Source organism: Eublepharis macularius, chromosome 4, assembly GCF_028583425.1.
Source record: "Eublepharis macularius isolate TG4126 chromosome 4, MPM_Emac_v1.0, whole genome shotgun sequence".
In the NCBI taxonomy this organism is placed as follows: Eukaryota; Metazoa; Chordata; class Lepidosauria; order Squamata; family Eublepharidae; genus Eublepharis; species Eublepharis macularius.
Window position 1 is genome coordinate 142201469 of NC_072793.1, and position 22104 is coordinate 142223572.

Consider the following 22104-nt stretch of genomic DNA (forward strand, 5'->3'; position numbering starts at 1 on the left):
TAGAGCCCCCCCTCCCCCAATGCTTAGTTACAAAGTAGTTTACAAACGAGGCAAGGTTTAAGTTTCATAGCTACATTCCCTCCAATTGGATCCAGTTAATGTTCTGGCACTACCATAGGACATGCATGGAGAGAGAGCGATAACTGAGGTAGGGAGGGGTGGGGGTTATCAGCAAAAAAAAAAAATGAAAGCCAGCGGGGCAGAATCTGCTCTGAAGTATTTAGAGTCAGCACATGTCCCATCAGTTATCTTAAAAATAGCACCCATTCAACATTTGAGGCACTTCAGGCATGTTTTGATGACCCCTCTACCTAGGATTAAAATGGTGTCATATGAGGCGGCCTTGGTGAATGTGTTTGTTGCTGCTTCGCTTTTATCTGGCCCGACTTTTAGTTTGTAGGTGGATTGAAAGGCTGGAACTTTTGACAAAGATGCATACGACTTGAGCAATACGGGGTTGTGCTCCGCTGTCCTGGGATTCAGATACCTGCCCATGCTACAGGTAAGTTCCTACCTTAGAAACCACAAATATTTGTTATTCCTTGGTGTTTCCTGCCTGAGAAAGTTTATTCTGAAAGTCAGTTCTTAATTACTTAATGTTATAGAACACAATCAACGTTGTACTTTTTATGCATTTTAGCCTCCGCACATTCAATACACTGACTTAAAAGTAATTCAGATTCATTTAAATTCATCGAGCCTTACAGTGCAATCCAAACAGAGGTAACACACTTCTAGGTCCATTGAAGTCAACGTGTTTAGAAGGGTATTGCTCTCTCTAGGTTTACATCATTACATACTGCAATAGGCACTGTTTTTACTTTTCTTTTTGTTATGATATTTGTGTTAGGATATTTACTATGTCAGAAGTCTGGCAGAATCTGTTGACCTTATTAGAAGCTCAACAATCCTGAACTTAAAGAAAAAGAATGTTCTTACCTTCTGTTCTATTACACGTGTCTTGTTTAGCCTACGTGCCTGACTGATATGAGCAAAGGAACCAAATCAAAAGGCTGCAATTATTTGGGGTTCACTTTAAAAATGTACATGCTTCATTTGTATTTCAAAGTCTGTTATTTGTTGAGTTTTTCAGTTTACTATTTTGTTATCTTCATTTTGGTTTTGTCATACCAGCTGCTTTAGTAGTAAGGAATAAAAAAAAATGTAAAAGGACAATGGTAGGAGTTGACTGTATCCTCAGAGGAAAAAAATGACATTTCCCCCCATAAACTGTTTGCACATTACATAGTGATATGTTATACATATTTCCTATATTAGACAAGCAGACATTACATAGTTCCATAAAATATGTGTAAGTTGTACTTCTAAATTTGAAGCCAGTTTTTAAAATTGATGCTCCCTTTCTAGCTTACCTTACTTCTAGCTAGTGGAAAATTGTTAACGTGGCAATCCATGCTCTTACTTAGGGAGCATCTCTAACTAGCATTAATCATCCATGTTAGTAAGATACTGCTCCGAGTGCCAACTGGGTTCACTAAAGGAGCATTGCTAGGAGAAGCCAAATCTTTCAAAATAGAGTCAAGGTGTTTTTTTTTTTTTTGCAAAACGATGCACAGTAAAAGCATCACAACCTCTGATCTAGCTGCAGGTGGAGATGTTCCATGTTTTTACAATCAAATCAGATATTTACTGTGGCTCAGAAATTTTATGCTGTAAACAGCATCTCTACCTGCTCTTTTCAGATGTACCCCTTTCATTTTTAAAAACATCCAGTGCTTAAAATTGTAAACCTTGATAAACAACAACAAATTAAGGTGATCCTGGCCTTCTGTATCTGCTGAGATTGGTACAGATTTGTAAATGGAAACATGCCTATGGCACAGTTCCCACACTGACAGTCCAAGCAGTCCAGATGGGTATGATGTGTCAGGCCACACCGGACCTTAGCAGCAGGCCCAATGCCAGATGGTATGCGGTAGAGACCAGGTGAAACATATCCAGAGACAGGGTCTGGAATACAAACTCGCCCGGTCTGGAAAGGCTCATCCCTTCATGAGCCAAAGCCAGGCCCTGCCAAATTCAGGCCTGGCTTGCTACAGGATTGGCCCTTCTTGCCAGTCCCGGTTGCCAGTTCCCAAGAGCGACACGTCCCCTTGAGAAAAGGAAGGGGTTTCTTGTGTGAAAGGAGCTTGTTAAACTAGAAATAACCCTTTTGATCAAAGGAACATCCATTCTCTGGTGGTGAGTATAGAATCTGTGGCTCCTGCTCCTGAGTCCTCCTGACTAGGTATCAATGTTAGTTATAAATGAGGCTTGTTCTTCTGTCCAGTGAACTCTCAATGCTGTTTGTTACCTCTCAAGGGTATGTCTTGTCCTTCGGAAAAGGGGGGACTAGCAAGCTAGGAGGGCATATTTCCCTTTTTTAGATTTTCTGAGCTCTTGCCAAAAAGTATTTTAAAATCCCTTAAGTGTTTTTTCCCATAAACTCTCTGGAAAAGCTTAGAAAAAGGTCTTTGGATTCTGAGGTAAGCAAGCTGTGTTGTGATTTTTTACTGTGATTTTTAAATTGAATCTATATCATCCTTGTAGTAAAATCTTTGTTGATTCTATCTCCAGATTCTTTGGATATTTAATTTAGAGTCAAACTATATAATGTATTTGGCTACAAATTTTCCCTACTTGACTTGCTTTCCCTGTGACAATACAGCAGCTGCAGGAAACATATACCCTGCTGGGGTTTTCAAGGCAAGAGGCATTCAGAGGTGGTTTGCCATTGCTTGCCTCTGCATAGCAACCCTGGCCTTCTTTCAAGGTCTCCTACCCAATTACTAACCAGGGCCAACCCTGCTTAGCTTTGGAGATCTGACAGTATTGAGCTTGCCTGTGATATCCAAGTCTTCTTGGTTTTGGAGGACCTTAATTTCAAACTCTAATTTGAAATTTATACCTCATGGCAAATCAGCATTTATATCTCATGGCAAATCAGAGTTTGAAATTCAGGCTTTCCCAAACCAGGAAGACTTCAACAGTGCTCCATCTGTGAAGGAAGGACATGTGAGGGACCATGCAAGCACAAGAACAAGCTGTGGCTTGCTGTTGGGACAAATAGAGTTTGGAAATATCTGAATGCAATCACTATCTGTTCAAATATATCTTGTGTCAGTTTTGAAAAAAAAATTCAGGCACGCTGAGAACTTTGACATGAACATAATCACCAGGCAAACTTAGCTTCACCGAACTTCCCTGCCTACATGGCAATAAGGAATAAATATGTATTGTCGAAGGCTTTCACGGCCGGAGAACGATGGTTGTTGTGGGTTTTCCGGGCTGTATTGCCGTGGTCTTGGCATTGTAGTTCCTGACGTTTCGCCAGCAGCTGTGGCTGGCATCTTCAGAGGTGTAGCACCAAAAGACTTCTTTTGGTGCTACACCTCTGAAGATGCCAGCCACAGCTGCTGGCGAAACGTCAGGAACTACAATGCCAAGGGACTTCCTGTTTGGGATCCATGGAGGTCTAACGCAGCTCCACTTGCGGAGCTGACCGGACTGCCGTTTTAACCGGCCGGCGGGGTGAAAATAGCCCGCGGCCGACTGCTCTCAGGCGGGGAGCAGGCAAAGAACGCTCAAGACCCTAGGGTGAGCTAGATCTCGGACGAGGGGGGGCTCTACACAACGAGTCTCCCCCCGATCCTTGAGGTCCCACCTTGCGACGGGTCGGCTATAATCTCTGCGGCAGTTTTGGGGCCAATTCGGCTGGCATAAGACCTACATACCCAAGCATCGATTGGGGGAAGAAGCTGAGAGGAGAACTTAAAATCGAAACAGCGATTACAACCCGAGAAAAGTGAAGAGAAGGTAAAGATCATTATCTTCTGAGACGGGACAGATTGATAAAAACAGAGAGGAAAAAAAGTAGATTTTTAAACTGCAACAGATTAGTGAAAAGGAGGGGAAGACTCGGCAGGAATTGAATTTAAAAAGAGACTAAGTTTAAAGAAGTTATTAAAGAAATGGGACTATTGTTTTGAATACCTGTGGCTTTGGAGCTGTGAGAAAAAGACACCATCGCGAGATCTGCTGTGGGAAGACGGGAGACAGGAAGTGCGTAATAACAATAGAGTGGCTGGAGAGAAGCGGCCCTTGCTGGAGGGCAGGAAGTAGGGAATCGCCATTTTTGAAAGGGGAAGGGTCGCGGCTTCAGCGGAAGAGGAAGTAGGCCATCTTGGATTACAAAATCATAGAGAAACCATAGAGAAAAGACGCCCGACATTTTGGACTCTTTAAAATTTAATTTCTATAAGAAGACCGGGACATTTAAAATAGAAAAACGTTAAATTTTACGCCACGGAGTTAAGGAAGAGAGCGGATTCGTGGGAGCGAGCTAAAGCAAGCCCCATGATGTCAAAAAAAGAGTGGCAATCGGCAATAGAAAACCTGGATAAAAACCTGGACAAAAAACTTTTAGATATGATTAAAGAACTTAAGGACACGAAATTGGAGCTGATAAAAGAGGTTAAAGAGGTTACACAGACAGTAAAATCGGAGCTGTCAGAAGTGAAAAAAGGTATGGAAACAATACGAAGTGAATTACAAGGAACGCAGCAGAGAGTTAAAACAGTAGAAGACGCGATGGAGAATTTAGCAGACATGCAACAAACAGAGATGAGATTGGTGAAGGGGAGAATGTCAGTTGCAGAAACTAAACATATGGAGAAGCAGCTACGTTTTCGTGGCTTGCCAGAAGTGGAAGGAAAGTCAGCGCAAGAACAGATGACTGAGGTGTTGGCTGAGTACCTGGGGAAGGAGGAGGAGGAAGTTGTGGCTATCCTAGATGTGGCATACCGTGTGAATTCGAGAATAGCAACCCAGAGGAAACTACCAAGAGATGTGATTGTGCAGTTTACAACACGAAATATGAAAGAGAGGATTGTGACAAAACAGTTTCAAGATCCATTGGAGATTGATGGCAAGACGATTATTATAATGAAGGAACTGCCCAGATCAGTGTTACTGGACCGGAAAAAATATAAAGTGCTAATTCAGATTTTGAAGGACATGAAAATCAGGTACAGATGGGAGTTACCGGAAGGAGTGTCCTTTGAGTTTGGAGGGGCCAAAAAACGCATCAGATCTGAGCGAGAGATGGAGCGATTTATTAAGGACAATGAAAAAGACTTACCAACAAGATCATGAGTATGGAGTGTAAAGTATTATCTTGGAATGTAAATGGACTAAACTCACCGAATAAGAGGAAAAATACTTTTCACTGGCTACTAAAACAAAAATGTGACATTGTTTGTTTGCAAGAGACCCATATCAGAAAGCAGGATGTAAAATATTTAAAATCTGGAAAACTGGGCAAAGAATATGTAGCGGCCTCCAACAAGAAAAAAAGAGGAGTGGTGTTGTACATAAAAGAGGAGCTACAGCCAAAATTTGTTATGAGAGATGTGGAAGCTAGATTTGTAGCAGTGGAATGTATTTGGAATTTAAAGAGAGTGTTGGTAGTCGGACTTTATGCACCTAACGGTGCAAAAGAAAGCTTCTTTGAGGATTTAAGGAAGCATTTAGACGATCTTGCATATGACCAGATAATTCTTGCTGGAGACTTCAATGGAGTGACAGACTTGGAACTAGACAAAAAGACTACAACGGCACAAAAGAAAAGAGGACTATTACCAAAGCTTTTTTTTGAGTTGATTCAACAAGAGACTCTTGAAGATGTATGGAGGAGAGAATATCCTAAAAGCAGACAGTTTACTTTTTATTCTGCAAGGCATTCTACATTATCAAGAATTGATATGATCTGGGCCTCAAAAGACTTAGTATTATGGACTAAGGAGGTAGAAATAATGCCTATGGTAGGCTCAGATCACAACCCAATTATGTGGAAATTTGGAAAAAAGAGAAAAAGGAAAGCATGGAGAATAAATGAGGACTTGTTACAGGAAAGAGAGAATATGGAAATACTGAGAAGAGAGACAAAGTTTTTTATACAATACAACGTGAATAAAGAAGTACCAACCAATAAAGTTTGGGATGCCTACAAGGCGGTTGTAAGGGGCATACTAATGGACTTAAATGGTAGAGCAAGAAAGAAGAAAGAGGAGAAAAGACAAGAGATTGAGGAGAAAATAAAAGCCAAAGAAATACAGCTAAAAAAGAGACCAGGGAAAAAGAAGGTATACCAGGAAATTAAAATACTTCAAGAACAGCTAACAGCAATGAGTAATAAAGAATTGGAGTGGAATCTCAAAAGACTGAATCAAAAAGCGTTTGAGGGTGCTAATAAACCTGGGAAGTACCTGGCATGGCAATTGAAGAAGAAAAGGGAAAAGAAGATAATAAATAAAATTTGCGAAGATAACAAAACGTATTTGGAGCAGGCTACCATTAGTAGAGCCTTTTATAAATTTTACGCTAAGCTGTATAATAAAAAAGAAGTAAATAAAGAATCAATAGCGTCATATTTGGAGAAAACCAAACTTCCAGAAATCTCGGAAGCTTGGAGAAATAAGTTGAATAGTGAAGTAACTGACGAGGAAATAAGTAAGGCAATACAATCTGCAAATCTAGGAAAGGCGCCAGGGCCAGATGGACTTACGGCTAAATTCTATAAGACAATGGCTAATGAACTGGCACCATTCCTAAAAGAGGTGATGAATGGGGTTTTAAGGGATCAAAGGATTCCAGAAACTTGGAGTGAAGCGAATATATCATTGATCCCAAAAGAGGGCCAAGACCTGACTAATGTGAAAAATTATAGACCTATATCGCTACTCAACAATGACTATAAAATTTTTGCGAAGATATTGGCGGAGAGATTGAAGGGGTGGCTCTCGGAAGTCATAGAGGAGGAACAAGCAGGCTTTTTGCCAGACAGACAAATAAGAGACAACTTAAGGACAGTGATCAATGCTATTGAATATTATGACAAGCGTTGTGACAAAGAGGTTGGTTTCTTCTTTGTAGATGCTGAAAAAGCGTTTGACAATTTAAACTGGGACTTTATGTTTGCCACTATGGAAAAGCTACAATTGGGAGAAAGATTCATCAGAGCAATTAAGGAAATTTATAGAGACCAGACTGCAGCAATCGTGGTGAATGATGAATTGACCAAGAAATTGACGATAAGTAAAGGAACAAGACAAGGTTGCCCATTATCTCCATTGTTGTTCATTTTAGTATTGGAGATTCTGATGATACAAATACGTCAAGATGATGAAATTCGTGGAATAAAAATAAAGGACTATTCATACAAGGTCAGAGCATTTGCGGATGACATAATGTTAATTGTAGAGGACCCATTGGAGAACATGCCAAGAGTGATAGATAAGATCAAGGAGTTTGGAGACTTGGCAGGTTTCTTCATTAACAAAAAGAAGTCAAAGATATTATGCAAAAATATGACTAAGCAGAAACAACAATTGTTAATGGAAACAACGGATTGTGAAGTAACAAGTAAAGTGAAATATTTGGGAGTCGAATTAACTGCAAAGAACATAGATCTATTCAAAAACAATTATGAAAAACTATGGACTCAGATAGAGAGAGACTTGATTAAATGGAATAGATTGAATTTGTCATGGTTGGGCAGGATTGCAGCAGTTAAGATGAATGTGTTACCAAGAGTAATGTTTTTGCTACAGACAATACCAATCATCAGAGACTCCAAACAATTTGAAAAATGGCAGAGGAAAATATCAGATTTTGTTTGGGCAGGCAAGAAGCCTCGAGTGAAAGTGAAAGTTTTACAAGATGCAAAGGAAAGAGGCGGAATGCAACTGCCCAATCTGAGACTTTATCATGATGCAATCTGCCTAGTTTGGTTGAAAGAATGGATGACATTAAAGAACAAGAAACTATTAGCCCTAGAGGGATATAAAAAAATATTTGGATGGCACGCATATTTATGGCATGACAAAGTAAAGGTCAACTCGATGTTCCTGCATCACTTTGTTCGGAGAAGTCTATACATAATCTGGAAGAAGTACAGAATTTATCTACAAGAAGGAACCCCTTTGTGGGTGGTTCCATATGAGGTGATAGACCCGAGAGCTGTTGATAATGAACAACAATGTTTAACGTATAAAGAAATAACTAAAACTGAAGCATCCAAACTTAGAATAAAGACACAAGAGGAACTATCACCTAACTACGATTGGTTCCAGTATAGACAGATCAGAGACTTATATAATTCGGACTCTGTAAAGGGAGGTATACGAATAGAGAATTCGGAACTAGAGCAGACCCTTCTTAAAGAAGATAAGAAAAGAATATCCAAGGTATACCAAATACTGTTGAAGTGGTATACCGAGGATGAGATAGTTAAAACACAAATGGTGAAATGGGCTATAAACTTTAATAAAGAAATAACAATGGAGGCATGGGAATACTTGTGGAAAACTACAATGAAGACAACGACATGTATTAATATCAAAGAGAACATTTACAAAATGATCTATCGTTGGTACATGACACCAAAGAAGATTGCGCTAGGGAATTTGAATACTTCTAATAAATGCTGGAAATGTAAGAAGCATGAGGGCTCCCTCTATCACATGTGGTGGTCGTGTGAGGTAGCCAGGCAGTACTGGGGGGAAATAATAAGAGAAATGAGTGAAATTTTACAATTTCAAATTAATAAGAACCCAGAACTCCTGCTACTGAACTTGGGAATGGAGGGAATTCCAGCCCAACACAGGACGTTGATATTTTATATGACAGCAGCAGCTAGACTTTTGTATGCGCAAAAATGGAAAGTACAAGAAGTGCCAACTATTGAAGATTGGACTTACAAATTGCTGTATATGGCTGAAATGGACAAGATGACAAGAAAACTGAGAGATCTGGACTCAGGGCAGTTCAACACAGACTGGGAGAAGCTGAAACAATACCTGGAGAAGAAATGGGAGGTGGGAGGAAAACTGTGGCAGTTTGAGAACTACTGAAGTATTGAAGTAGAGGGGGGAGACTTTACCGGGGGGAGAAGAGATAAATGTGAATTAATAAGCAGTCAGATTAATAGATTGACATATATATAGATATATATAGGTTAACAAACAGAACATAGAGAAAATAATTAATTATAAGGACTAAATATAAGGAGCGATTAACTAACAATATTTTCTTTTTTTTCTGACAAGTTTTGTACCAAACTGAATGTCTGAAGATATAGATGGGTCAAATTGATTGACTACGTGAGGAGAGATATATAGAACTATTATAAAAAGATAGAATGAGTAATATATATAGAGAATAAGTCAAATTGTTTGATATAAACGAATGTATGATCTATATGGTTTATGATATATAGAAATACCTGAAATTGAAAAATTGGGATAAATTGTTTATCTAAGATGGAAACAAAGGCTTACAGTTTGGGCATATAATGTTAAAAATAGTTAAGGATGTACTGCTTAGAATAATGGAGAATTTATATTTGTTTTAGATAGAGGAAGCTAATAAAAGTAAGGGAAAGGGGACAAAGGGTTGAAAAGCTGTTGGAAGTCAACAAAAAGGGGGGGGAAAGGGAGGGGGTTAGAGATGAAAAAATTGGGGAAAATTGAATGTAAATGTGGAAATAATGGATTCTAACCCAATAAAAATTTTTTCAAAAAAAAAAAAAAGGAACTACAATGCCAAGACCACGGCAATACAGCCCGGAAAACCCACAACAGCCAAGGAATAAATAGTTTGCATCTTGTGGCCATATCTGTGCTTGCACAATCCAAAAGCTAAATCTTGAATACAAGAGGCACATATCCCATGGGGTCATGTTTGGATTATTACATTCATTTGTTAAGCACAAAAGCACTCACACTCCATCCCTGCTTTGCACCTATGCAGTCAGTTGAATATCCAAGATGACCAACACTGGCCAGTTTTTCACCTTTCCACGGTCAGCAGCATCTATTGGTGAAGCGGTCACAAGAACTGATCACAAGATTGCCTAGGTTCATGGACAGACACCTAAGATCTGCAGATATATCTAAGCAATAAGTCACAACTAAAATATCTTAAGCAGATTTTTTTTCTTGTAATACGCTGCCTTTTAATAATTGAGGATGACAGTAGTGGCGGATGGCTGGAAGGGGTGGCAGCTGTGTGGTCATGCAAATGGATACCCATTGGATTCATTTGGGTGCATTTGAACAGCTTGGCAAGTGATCAGCCCCTTAATCACAACTGTTGAACAGGAAATGGGCTGTGTGAATAGCTATGATATTGCAAGATTATATCCTTAATGCAACAAAATAGCTATCTGGTAAAAGTAGGTTTTTAAAACTTTTAAACGTTTTAAACTTTTAAACTTAACTTTTAAAATTTAATATTTTAAAGTTAACCACCGAATTAGTGTCATAGTTCAAGACTGATGTTTACTTTTGATGAGCTTATTTGCTTATTTAGCATTTCTGTGCAGCCTTTCTGCTGCCAAAGTGGTACTTGAACAATGTACAAAACAATAACAATCAACATGATAATGAAATTGAAGTATCAACTCACAAATAAATTTAAAATTAGTCTCAGTTGGACTTAGAAGTAATGTTTGTGAATTTTCTGGCAATTTTAAATATATAGTGTGTCCTCCTAATTCTAAGTAATCATAAATAGTAGAGAAATACAGACCATTTTCACACAGCCACGCACCTGGAAGATCACATGAAACTCACGGCATAAAAGTGTCTTCCTAGTGCGATTTCCCAGCACAAACCTGTTTAATGTCCCTTTTCCTGATGTCATCAGGCCATTAAAGGGGATCATGCTGAGAGATCATGCTAGGAAGATGTTTCATGCCATGAGTTTGTGCGATCTCCAGGGGCATGTGTGAAAACGGCCACAGATATTTCACCAAATGGATCCACACTTGACCTTGCATTTTATGAATCTAGATCATACCATTTAGTCTACCCTACTGTTTCCTACAGGGGAAATGAGGATTTGAAAGATCCACAAGCCACAAAGAAAGGGCAAAGGGTCTCCTTGTTATTGACCCTCCCAGCTATAGTATTCGGAGATATACTGCCCCTGGACATAGAGATTATTTAGCCATCATGTCCAGTCTCTGCTATTAGTGGACTTCTCCTGCATGTGTAAAATGTCATCAAGTTGCAGCTGATTTACGGCAAACCGACAGGATCTTGGAGGCAAGAAACAAACAGAGATGGTTTGCCATTGCCTACCTTTGCCTGGACTTCCTTGGTTGTCTCCCATCGAAGAGTTAACCAGTGTTGACCCTGCTTAACTTCTCAGAGCTGGTGAGCTCAAGCTAGCCTAGGCCATCCACATCAATGTGGATCTCTAGTCAAATGTATATCATTCCCTTTTAAGGTCATCTTAAACTCATGAGGATGCTGATGCTGAAAGTTGGCACGATCCACTCTAATTTAGCACTTTTCAATCCCATGAAACCAATGGGACTGAAAAATGCTTAACTTTGATGATAATGTATTATCCTATAACACAACTGTGGAAATTGTTTCATTTTTATAGCTTTTTAAAAATTATCTCACTTACCCCCTGAATTACTTCCTCAGACTTTTAACATATCATTCTTCAGTCCTTTGGGGGACTTTGTGGCTGGTCACATCATGACCCCAATGCATGCATGCACAGTTATTTATTTATTTAGAAATTTTAAATGCTGCCTTTCCAGAGACCTGCTTGAACCAGCTTATTAATAAGACAGTAAAACACAATCATTAAAAATAGTGCCATTAAAATAAGCTATGGCAACAACAGCATCAAATATATACCAAGTAGTCTACAATGGTGTTGATAAAATGGCCAGAAGCAGACCATAAAACTTAAAAGATAAAACCTCTTAGTTAAAAGCCTGAGTAAAAAGGAATGTTTTACCCTGGTGCCTAAAAGAAAGTACAATGGAGTCTCAAAGGGGGAGGCATTTCAACAGCAAAGCACCACTTCTGAAAAAGCTTACCCACCTCAACTCTGAAAGAGGGGCCCCATTGCTTTAACAGCATGTGGAAACAGCCACAGTTTACTTGAACTAGCCAGAAGAAATACTTTCTCTGAGATACATATAGGAGACCCAGGGCTTCCACACAGTTTGCTGACTTAGGGCTAAACTACAAGTGGCAAATGACACAGATTGGACACTTGTCAGCTTCCCTCAAGTTTTGATGGGAAATGTAGGCAGCTTGGTGGAATGTTGGACAAGTGACAGTTGAAAAGTCCATTGGACAGCAGTCAGTGAGCCAAGCTGCAAGAACAGGATGCCTACATTTCCCATCAAAACTTGAGGGAAGCTGACAAGTGTCCAACTTGTGTCATTCGTCACTTGTAGCTTGGCCCTACAGACAGCAGGGCTTCAGAAGAGGATCTTAACTGGCAGGGTGGACTATGGACACATCACAAAGCGCCCTTTCAGAAAATTATCAGGTATGATTATATGAAATTTAGGAGGAAGAGGGAAACAAGGAAAGCAAAACCAATTACAACACTCCCATACTTGAAAAAAAATGGGCAGCCCTATTGCCAGCTTGCTAATTGGATTGGGGAAGACACTCCAACGTGCAGCAACTGTTTGTGCAGTGGATCTCTGAGCTAAGATGGCTTCAACATGCCCTAGTGGAACAAGGCATCTGTCAAGAACAATGCCATTGTAGCTGTTCCATGTTTGGAGAGTCTGAGGCATAATTACAATGTATATAAAATCTTTGCATGGTATCAGTGGAAGGCACCTAAAAATCCTCCAGTCCAGATCTCTGCTATGAGACAGACTCATCAAACCCAACATTTTATAACTTATCACAACCATAACAGTTGTCTGTTATGCCATAACAGTTGTATCTGTTGGACTGCATACCTTTCTATGAAAAGAAAAAAAGGGAAAGAAAATGATTTCAGAGCAAGAGATTTGCTTCCATGTATATAGCATAAAATATCTACATATAGCATCTACATATACAGTAATATATTATATCATAAACATGGACATGATTGCTAAATAGATGGTTGGATGATAGTATCTGCAGATTGTTTAAAGTAAAATTTAGGAATGTAGAGGGATCTTCTGATTTAAAAAGATTAACATAGATAACCATGTATATACCTATGTGGTAATTTTAATTGTGATCTCTCCTGTTATTTCACATGGGATCATTTTGCTCCATCACAAGTTAGGGAGGGAAATGAACCTGGGCCTAAATTGGGTTTAGAGGATCATGCTGGGAAAGAACAGGGATGGGGTGTTGCTCAGCGAAAGAGCACATGTCCTTCAAATAGATGTTCTTACGGTCAGTCACTGGCATCACCAGTCAAAGGATTTCGAGTAGCAGGTGTTGGCAAAGACATGAGAGCCTGAAGAACTGCTGCCAGTTAAGAGTAGACAATAGTGAGCTACATGGACCAATGGCCTATAAGGCAGTTTCTTATGTAAGGAACCATGTGACTGTAAGTGTGGCACTGTTTGGTTGAGTGCCTTAATGAACTTACAGTGCCATCTGAAGAATACTTTCCTAGGAGTAAGCCCTGCTGAATAAACCTGTGCAAGATTCTCAGCAGACCTATTTAGAGAGCAATCAGGTCTACTCAAAAGTAAGTCCCATGATATTCAGTGGGGCTTACTCCCAGGAACATGTCCTTTGAATTATAGCCTATAGTACCATTTTTAAGCAATCAATATGCATTTAAGATTATCTTGGTAATTCTTATAATAGTAGGCCCGTGTTATTTTCCAGCTCATAATTAATTGCTGTGTATTAGTACTACAATCCAAAAAGTCCCACTACCAGCATACAGATCTTAGGCTAATGGGAAAAGATAGCTCTTTCACAAACTAACAGATGTGTAAATGCCAAATTAAAATTGCTGATAATTAGTGTCAAACATTATCTTCCATTCCTTGACAGTTTTCTCTGCAGAGCCTTTAATAAGAGTCTTGACCCTGCTTAACTTAACAGATCAGACAAGCTCATGGTCCCAAGATGGAACGGTTGCAGATCAGGGAAATATAAGAGGGGGGCTAAGCACTTTAGTTACAGGCAAGAAATCAGCAGGAGATTTGCAAGTGGAGAATGGATAGCTTCGGTGACCCAAACGGCATGGTTTGAGAGAATAAGATGCCAGCTAGAGACCACGGTTGATTTATTTGATAACATCAGGAAACCATTTATGGGCTGTATTATAAATGACTATCCTGGGGTTTAGAACACGTACGAGAAGAGATATTGATACGGGAGGGTACTTTCGTGCTTACGAGCGCATAATACAAAATAACGAGATCCCTAGAATATGAGAGGCAGAAAGCAGTCTGATGTTGATTTCTTGGTAATTTTTAAACCTACTTTCATGGTAGTCCCTTTATTTTTTTTTCATTTTTTAAAATGGTGGTCCCTTTAATTGAGTACTATTTCTGACCATGGGATTTTGGAGTTGTTCACAAGTCATTCCTCAGTTTTGAAATTCTCTTTCCGTGAAGGACTTACCAAACGCCAAGCCAGTATGTTTTCCAAAAGCAACGTAAGTCCATTCTATGTCAACTGACTTTTAGCTGCAGCTGCTGTTGCCTGCCTTGAGCACTTAGGATAGGATATATAAAATCAACATCACCAAATACCAAGCAGGAGGCAAATACACCAAGCAGGAGGCAAATACATGAATTTAGTTTCTTTGGACCAGATAATTCCCTAATATCCATATTGTTGTCTTTCACTTCACACCCTTCCTTTTCTACCTCAGAATACAGATGTGCCCGCCACTCAAAAAAGTAGGTGTACTGGAATGCCTAGTGGCAGACAACAATAGCAGGCCTGAAGGACTCCATAGTTTCTTTACCTCTTCAAATTATCAAATGAAAAACAAGGCTGCATCCACACATGATTGGGTATTGGACTGTGGTTGAGCCAATGTTATCATTTGCAACTGGATTTTCTGTGTGGACAAGCCAATCTGGTTGTGAATGACTGCTATTGTACAATAACTGTGCAATACCTAGTCATGTAAATGCAGCCGAGGACTCTGTGCATATGCATGGCCAGCCAAAAGTTAGCACTTCTAAATTCAACTGGCTGTAATGCAAAAGAACTAAGCATATGCCTAACACTGCCATTCCTATCAATGGTAGTTAACAGTTCTTAACTCTGCCTGGATTGTGCCCTAGGATTGTAGAATAGGTAATCTTTGGCTGCACTGATATATTGTTGGAACTGTCATTGCACTACAGCAATTGACTACCTCCTGGCTTGTCTTGTCTTGTCTGTCCAGGAAAACCCAGTTGCAAAAGATTATCATAGTGCAATAATCAGCAGTGTGCGTTAATGCAGCCTTTACTGGATACTGGAATGATAATTAGGAATAGAATGTACACATGATTATCTTGTTTTTGCAAATCAAATTGAAATGTTCCCTTTTCTGCTTGTCTTTCCTTTTTTTAATTAGCAAAAATGCAGTACTTGTGGTTATATTGTATGCATTAATATTACATAGGGGAAACGGAGGGAAGAGACTTCCTAATCATTATGATCCCATTCATTGAGGCACCTGCTCTTCTTGGGTAGGATGTGCAGGTCAGACCTGCACAGTTGATTAAAGTACACAGTGGTCAGAACAGGGATTAGCCATTACTGAACTGCTGACAATAAATATAACCCTCCTTTAATAAAAATGAGGGGGGGGGACAGTCTGCCATCCCATTCACTTCACCACTGCTAATGCTATTTAAAGTAATTCCTTAATGCCCCGACCAGGAACATCCTGTGCTAAGCGATATACAAACTGACCCCTTAAGTACTCTGATGAAATGTATGCTGCAAGCCAGGGCTCGTTCAGATCTGCAAGCCTATCACTTGGAAGGGAGTGAGCTGTCATTTCCAACAGTAGGTAGGGCAGTAAAATGGAGCTACCTGCAAACACAGGAAGGATCTTTGCATTCTTGGGAGACTCCCCAGGAATGCAAAAAATAAATAAATTGTGATTTTTTAAAAAATGAAGAAAACACAAATGACTTGGCAATGACTGAACATTGCATAAGAAATTCTAGGACTGACATAGAACTACCCAGTAGGATCATACTTAAAGCAACAGGTAGTACATGGTAGAACATGCTTAAAGCAACAGATACAATGCATGGAAAACATAATGGTGAAGTCTATGATCCCTATCCATTTAGTGAAGTATCTCTTTGAGAGCACCTTCCTACAGTACAGCCCTCCTATCTGAGTAAAAAAAACCCTCTTGAATAATTCAATTTTGCGTTGTTTGTTGAAAGCCAGGAGAGTGGGGTTCTCCTGACCTACTCAGGCAGGCCATTCCATAGAGCAAGAATGCACATGTGTGGGCAGCTGTTGATTTGCCCATGTGCAGGGTGACACCTGCGGGACTCCTTGTTCAGATGAGCGAAGCTGCAGTAGAGGAACATAGGGAGAGAGGCTGTCCCGTAGGTATACAGTTTGTGCTTTTAAAGTTCTTTTGTGTCCCACCCTGATAAGTAATTATAAGTTTGGCTTTTTGGCCCAGTTCAGAAACTGGATGGAAGGGAAAGCAGGAGCCCTCTTCTTCTGTGGGGGAAATGGCACTGGAGAAGGTGTACCATTCAAAAATACACAACTTTTTTAAACAGGCAGGGATGGTGTAAGGACAGTCAGGGAATGAAATTGCTGAGGTAAAATTTGCTGGTAGAACAGAATACTCTTTAAGTTTCAGGCAAAACAGTTTCCTTAAAGCTTACTTTCTATGTCTTACTAATGAGAGACATTGGTTCAATACTTTGGTTTTAGTAGCAATGTTTCTTCATAAGTTCCCTTTTTAAACTTAGGTTTCTAGACGTTAGTTCACTGATGTTTTCCTTTTACAACAGGCCTGGGATCTTCCTCAGAGCCAAACCCCCTTTAAACACTGGTAGGAATTAATCTTCTTTTCCTAAGAAGTATTAATCTTTCCTCACTTGGCTGAAATGGGAGTTTCCACTTACTACCCAAACCCTGTTTGCCAATAACACCCCGCCCCCAAGTTCTATCATGGCTGTGTAAACAGGTTTCAGCTTGTGCTGGCTTTAATACTTAGAATTCTTATCAAGATTGAATTCTCCCTCAAAACGCTGGTGTTACAGTTAGGGCAACAGATCTCTTTTTCCTCATGCCAGAGGGGAACTTTCTGACCTTCCCTGTCAGATGCTTATACACACTCTCTTCAAATCCCAAATGAACTCCAAAATCCTGTCAGCAACTCTCTCATCCTGAAGATGGGTTCTGCCTGTTAATCAATCTTTCCTTCCAGGCAGTTATTAACTCCTTCCCTCCCACTCTCTGAGTGCTGCACTTAGGTAAACTTTCCTTTTAAAGCAAATTCTGTCACAGCTACTCTAGCTAGAAAGTGAATTTGTGGTGTTCATTAGCACTTTTGTGCAGAAGATAGGAAAGATGACACTAAAAAAGACTGTCCTGTGAAAAAAACCCCACATAAATGGCTACCATTTACCCCATCCTTCTTCAAAGGAGCCCAGCAATATGGATGTGGTTCTCCCCTCCTCCATTTTGTTATCACAACAACTCTTACCAGGCTGAGAGTGAATAACTGACCCAAGCTCACCCAATGTTGAGCTTCATGGGGATTCAAGCAAGTCATCCTGTTCCTACTTCACTTTATCCATAGCATCACAACACTGCCTCATCCCTGGGAGTTTTAGAAACAACATGTCAGGTACTTTTGAACTAGAGGACTCAAAATGCCCATTGCACACAATGGACTTTTCTGTTGGCTCATCAGCAACCAAGAGAGGAACACGTTTGCCAATTCTTACACAGCTCTTTGGATCCCAGTGGTCATCAAAATACAATAAGTTATGCTTTATTGTAGGACAGGAAAGAAATATCAGTGACTCTGGCTGCCATTCACAGCCATCATGAAAGCCACTCAACATACTGGTGCAATGGCAGTAGGTTTGCCAACCCCTAAGTGGGGCTCGCACTTCTTCCAGAATTACAAGTGATCTCCAGACTACAGAGATCAGTTACCCTGGGGGAAAAGCAGCTTTGGTGGGTGGGACCTAAGCACCTAAGTGGGACCGTATGCACTGAGCTCCTTCCCTTCCTCAAAATCTACCTTCCCAGGCACTGCCCCCAAATCTCCAGGAATTTCCCAAGCTAGATTGGGCAACCCTAAATGTCAGTTAGGAACACTTTACATTAAATTCAGGCTGGTGTGAAACAAAGATTTATTTTTTGAGTTTTTGTCTTGCTGAATTCTAACACATCTAGAATGTTTAAAAATAAGGGCTGCCCTACTTTAAATAAAAAAGGAAGGTCGTGTGCAAAATGCTGTCCCAGAAAGAAAGGGAGAAAGAATATTTACCAAGGAGACAAATCTAGTACGGTCAGAAGATTCTTTCTCCCACACTTGAGATATTCTAAACACAGAATAATGCTTGATGAAGAAGTTAAACAAATATTGTGGCTGAGTACTGTACTTTAAAGTTGCCATGCGTAATGGAATATCTTAATATTAGTTCTATGTGTAACACGATGCAGTACTTTTTAAATGGCTTATTCCTGTGTTCCCAGTTGTGGCAATGTTAGTTAGCAGGGCTTTTTTCCAGCTGGAACTCAGTGGAACTGAGTCTTGGCACCTCTTGAAAATACTCACGTATCTGGTGGCCCTGCCCCCATCCCGATCTCCAGACAGAGATCAGTTCCCCTCATTTCCCTCTTGAGAGTTCCACCACCTCTTTTCCCAGAAAAAAAGCCCTGGTAGTTAGTAAAAAAAGCCAGTGGTTACAGTGGTAGGCTAGGATCTTGGACCCAGGTCTGAATCCTCACTCTGCCATGGAAGTTTGCAGGATAACCTCACACCAGTCACACGCTCTTAACATAACTTACTTCATAAGGATATTATGATGATAAAATGGAGGAGAGGAGAATAAGGCAACCTTTGTGGGACCCGATGAGAGAGAAAGGCAGAGAATAAATAAACAAACAAACAATCTTGTTCCAGTGATATGTGATTTTTTTTTAAAAAATTATTGAACTTTTCACAGATGATTATTTTAATATTATTTTTAAATAAGTGTTTTCTGTATAATATTTCTCTTTTCAGAATACGTTATGAACTTTCTAAAAGAAAAATTGTCTTTTTTTACTTGTAGAAAAGTGGAGCTTATCCACTGGAGGGTTTTGCAAATGGAAGTTGAGTGATTTTTGCCAATTCCCACTCCAGACCTCCAATTCCTCCTCATGCTGTGATGAACTTCCCATGTGCCCCAGGAATAGATTTCAGCAGTTCTTTGAGGCTTCATTGAGAAGGGGAAGAGTGGAAGTCTTGCTCCACTGACAGAAAATCCTTCTGTAACCAGAAGTTGCCAGTGGATCCAGGCTCATGCAACAGACTTGCACTAGTCCTGTGGGATGTTTGTTTTACTTTCTAGTCCCTCTTTCCAATCATTTACTGCTTTAGAAACTGCCTTCAGAGGAGTTAGTCATGTTAGTCTGTAGTAGCAAAATCAAAAAGAGTCCAGTAGCACCTTTAAGACTAACCAATTTTATTGTAGCATAAGCTTTTGAGAATCACAGTTCTCTTCGTCAGATGCATGGAGGGCAAAAAGAGAAACTGGTCAGATATAGAGGAGGAAAGGGGGAGGTTGATGCAAACATCTCCTTCTGATATGCAGATGCAAACAGCTCCTTCTGATGTGGAGATCAGTTTGCTTCTGTAAAGGTTCAGAGGACTTAGCCGTGTTAGTCTGTAGTAGCAAAATCAAAGAGTCCAGCAGCACCTCCAAGACCAACCAATTCCACTGCAGCACAAGCCTTCAAGAACCACAGCTCTCCCTGCCAGATGCATCTGACAAAGAGAACTGTAATCCCTGAAAGCCCACGCCAGGTGCCACTGGACTCCCATCCTGGAAAATGATACCTCTCTCTCAGAAGCCCTGGGTGGAAGACCTTTCCTTGCCTACAGATAGCCCCCCAACCTTAAACAACTTCTCACTTACAATCATGAATCGGCTAGCAGAGTCACCAGTACAGGTACCAGGCTCTGCAACAGACCCAGATGTCAGCTCTGCCCTTATATCTACCCAGGGAATACAATTACAGGACCCAATGGCATCAACTACACTGTCTCTGGCTCTTACAGCTGCTCATCCTCCAATCTGATATATGCCCTCATGTGCCAACAATGTCCTTCTGCTCTGTACATTGGACAAACCAGCCAACCTCTACGCAAAAGAATAAATGGACACAAATCTGACATTAGAAATGACAACGTCCAGAAACCAGTGGGAGAACACTTCAATCTACCAGGACATTCCATCAAAGACTTAAAGGTTGCTGTAGTTCAACAGAAACCTTTCAAAAACAAAATCCAATGGGAAGCTGCTGAATTGGAATTCATATGTAAATTTGACTCTGTCAAGCTGGGACTGAATAGGGACTATGAATGGTTATCTCATTATCACAGGTAACTGATTTCCTTTACAGAGGGGGGCTCTGTAAAGCTTATGCTACAATAAAATTGGTTAGTCTTAAAGGTGCTACTGGAGTCTTTTTGAAACTGCCTTCAGACATTCAAAAGCAATTTGCCACTAGAATGGTGAGAAGGGAGGGATTGTTGTTGACAAAAACACATTTAAAGGTGCCTTGGGTTTATGCAAAATAGTTTCACAGTTCTTTGGATCCTGACTAGAGATGGGCATGAACAGAAAAAAACAAACATAATGTTCGTTGTATTGTCGAAGGCTTTCACGGCCGGAGAATGATGGTTGTTGTGGGTTTTCCGGGCTGTATTGCCGTGGTCTTGGCATTGTAGTTCCTGACGTTTCGCCAGCAGCTGTGGCTGGCATCTTCAGAGGTGTAGCACCAAAAGACAGAGATCTCTGTCTTTTGGTGCTACACCTCTGAAGATGCCAGCCACAGCTGCTGGCGAAACGTCAGGAACTACAATGCCAAGACCACGGCAATACAGCCCGGAAAACCCACAACAACCATAATGTTCGTTGTTTGTTGCCATTCACAAACAGGGACTCACAAACAACCACAAACATGGCCCTGTTCACGAACATGTTCGTGGTTGGCTGTTCGTGGGGGCCAGCAGGCTTTCCTCCAGCCATCATGCAAGTCAAGATCCCTACTGCACCACTCCCAGAAACCTGACCTTAGCAGGCACCAGGAAAGGTACCAATAATAAATAATAGCTTGGCCCAGAGCCTGGCAGCAGCCCTGGAACTTGAAGGGCTAGATCCCTATCCCACCACACACAAAGAAAATTCAAGCTCCAATGCACCCTCTCTATCAAAATGCCAACAGTAACTGTCTCTCTCCCTCTCCACTGTCTGCAAAGTCAGAGCTGGGAGCCCCCCTCCCCCTGGTCTTTGCTCCCTTGTTGTAACAAATTTGGAGCTCCACACTTGAAAGGAAGACCTGCCTATCAAGCTAAATTGGTCTTAGATTGGGGTTTCTAGGGCAACAGCAGGAGTACAGACAACGTTCAGACAATCCCTGCCTAAATTGCCAAGGGAATTGATTGCAGGTGCCAGACTGTCTGGCTTGACAAACAGCAACGAACAGCAATGAATGAGGCTTGCAATGACCACCTGTTCGTTTAGAACAGGGCCTCACAAACAGCTTGTTCGCAAACAGCAGATTGGGCTGTTCGTGGGGTTTTTTTGTTCATATTGCTGTTTGTGCCCATCTCTAATCCTGACCCATGTGGGTTTTTTTTGGAAATGTGAAGTTATTTTAGTTTTCAGGAAGTATTAAGATAAACATAGAAATTAGGGTTTCTAATGTAAAAATCTGCTAACTTTTAGGTGGGGCCTGGAGATCTCCCTGAGTTACAGCTAATCTCCAGATGGCAGAGATCAGTTCTTTTGGAGAAAATGGCTGTTTTCTAGATGGACTCTATGGCATTATACCTCACTGAGATCCGGTCCCTCCCCAAACCCCGTCCCCATCCCCAAATCCCCCAAAATCTCCCAACTTGGAGCCGGCAACCCTAGTGGTTGTAAAAATTTCTTCACAGCCTTGGGTAAGCTACTCCTCTCAGCTCCCGTTCCCCAGTATTGTGGGGAAATAACACTGGCTTTGTTCACTGCTGTGCGTGGGCACTAAACTGTCCAAAAGGGTAGTATATCAGCACACTTATTGTTATTATTAATATGAAGCTGTTATATCTTCTGTTTATATGAGG

At 40.6% G+C, this 22104-nt stretch overlaps 1 protein-coding gene across 3 annotated transcripts in view; it reads left to right on the forward strand.

The window, feature by feature from the left end:
• Positions 1-351: 351 nt before the first annotated feature.
• The window catches only part of LMOD3 (leiomodin 3), a 42999-nt gene continuing 21246 nt past the window's right edge, over positions 352-22104 (forward strand). For all 3 annotated transcript variants that reach the window (XM_054978625.1, XM_054978624.1, XM_054978626.1), the window contains exon 1: positions 352-502. Coding sequence is in view for 1 of the 3 variants with exons in the window: in XM_054978626.1 (XP_054834601.1) it covers positions 494-502 (9 nt within the window). In the remaining 2 variants the exon portion in view is untranslated. The remainder of the gene's footprint in view (positions 503-22104) is intronic.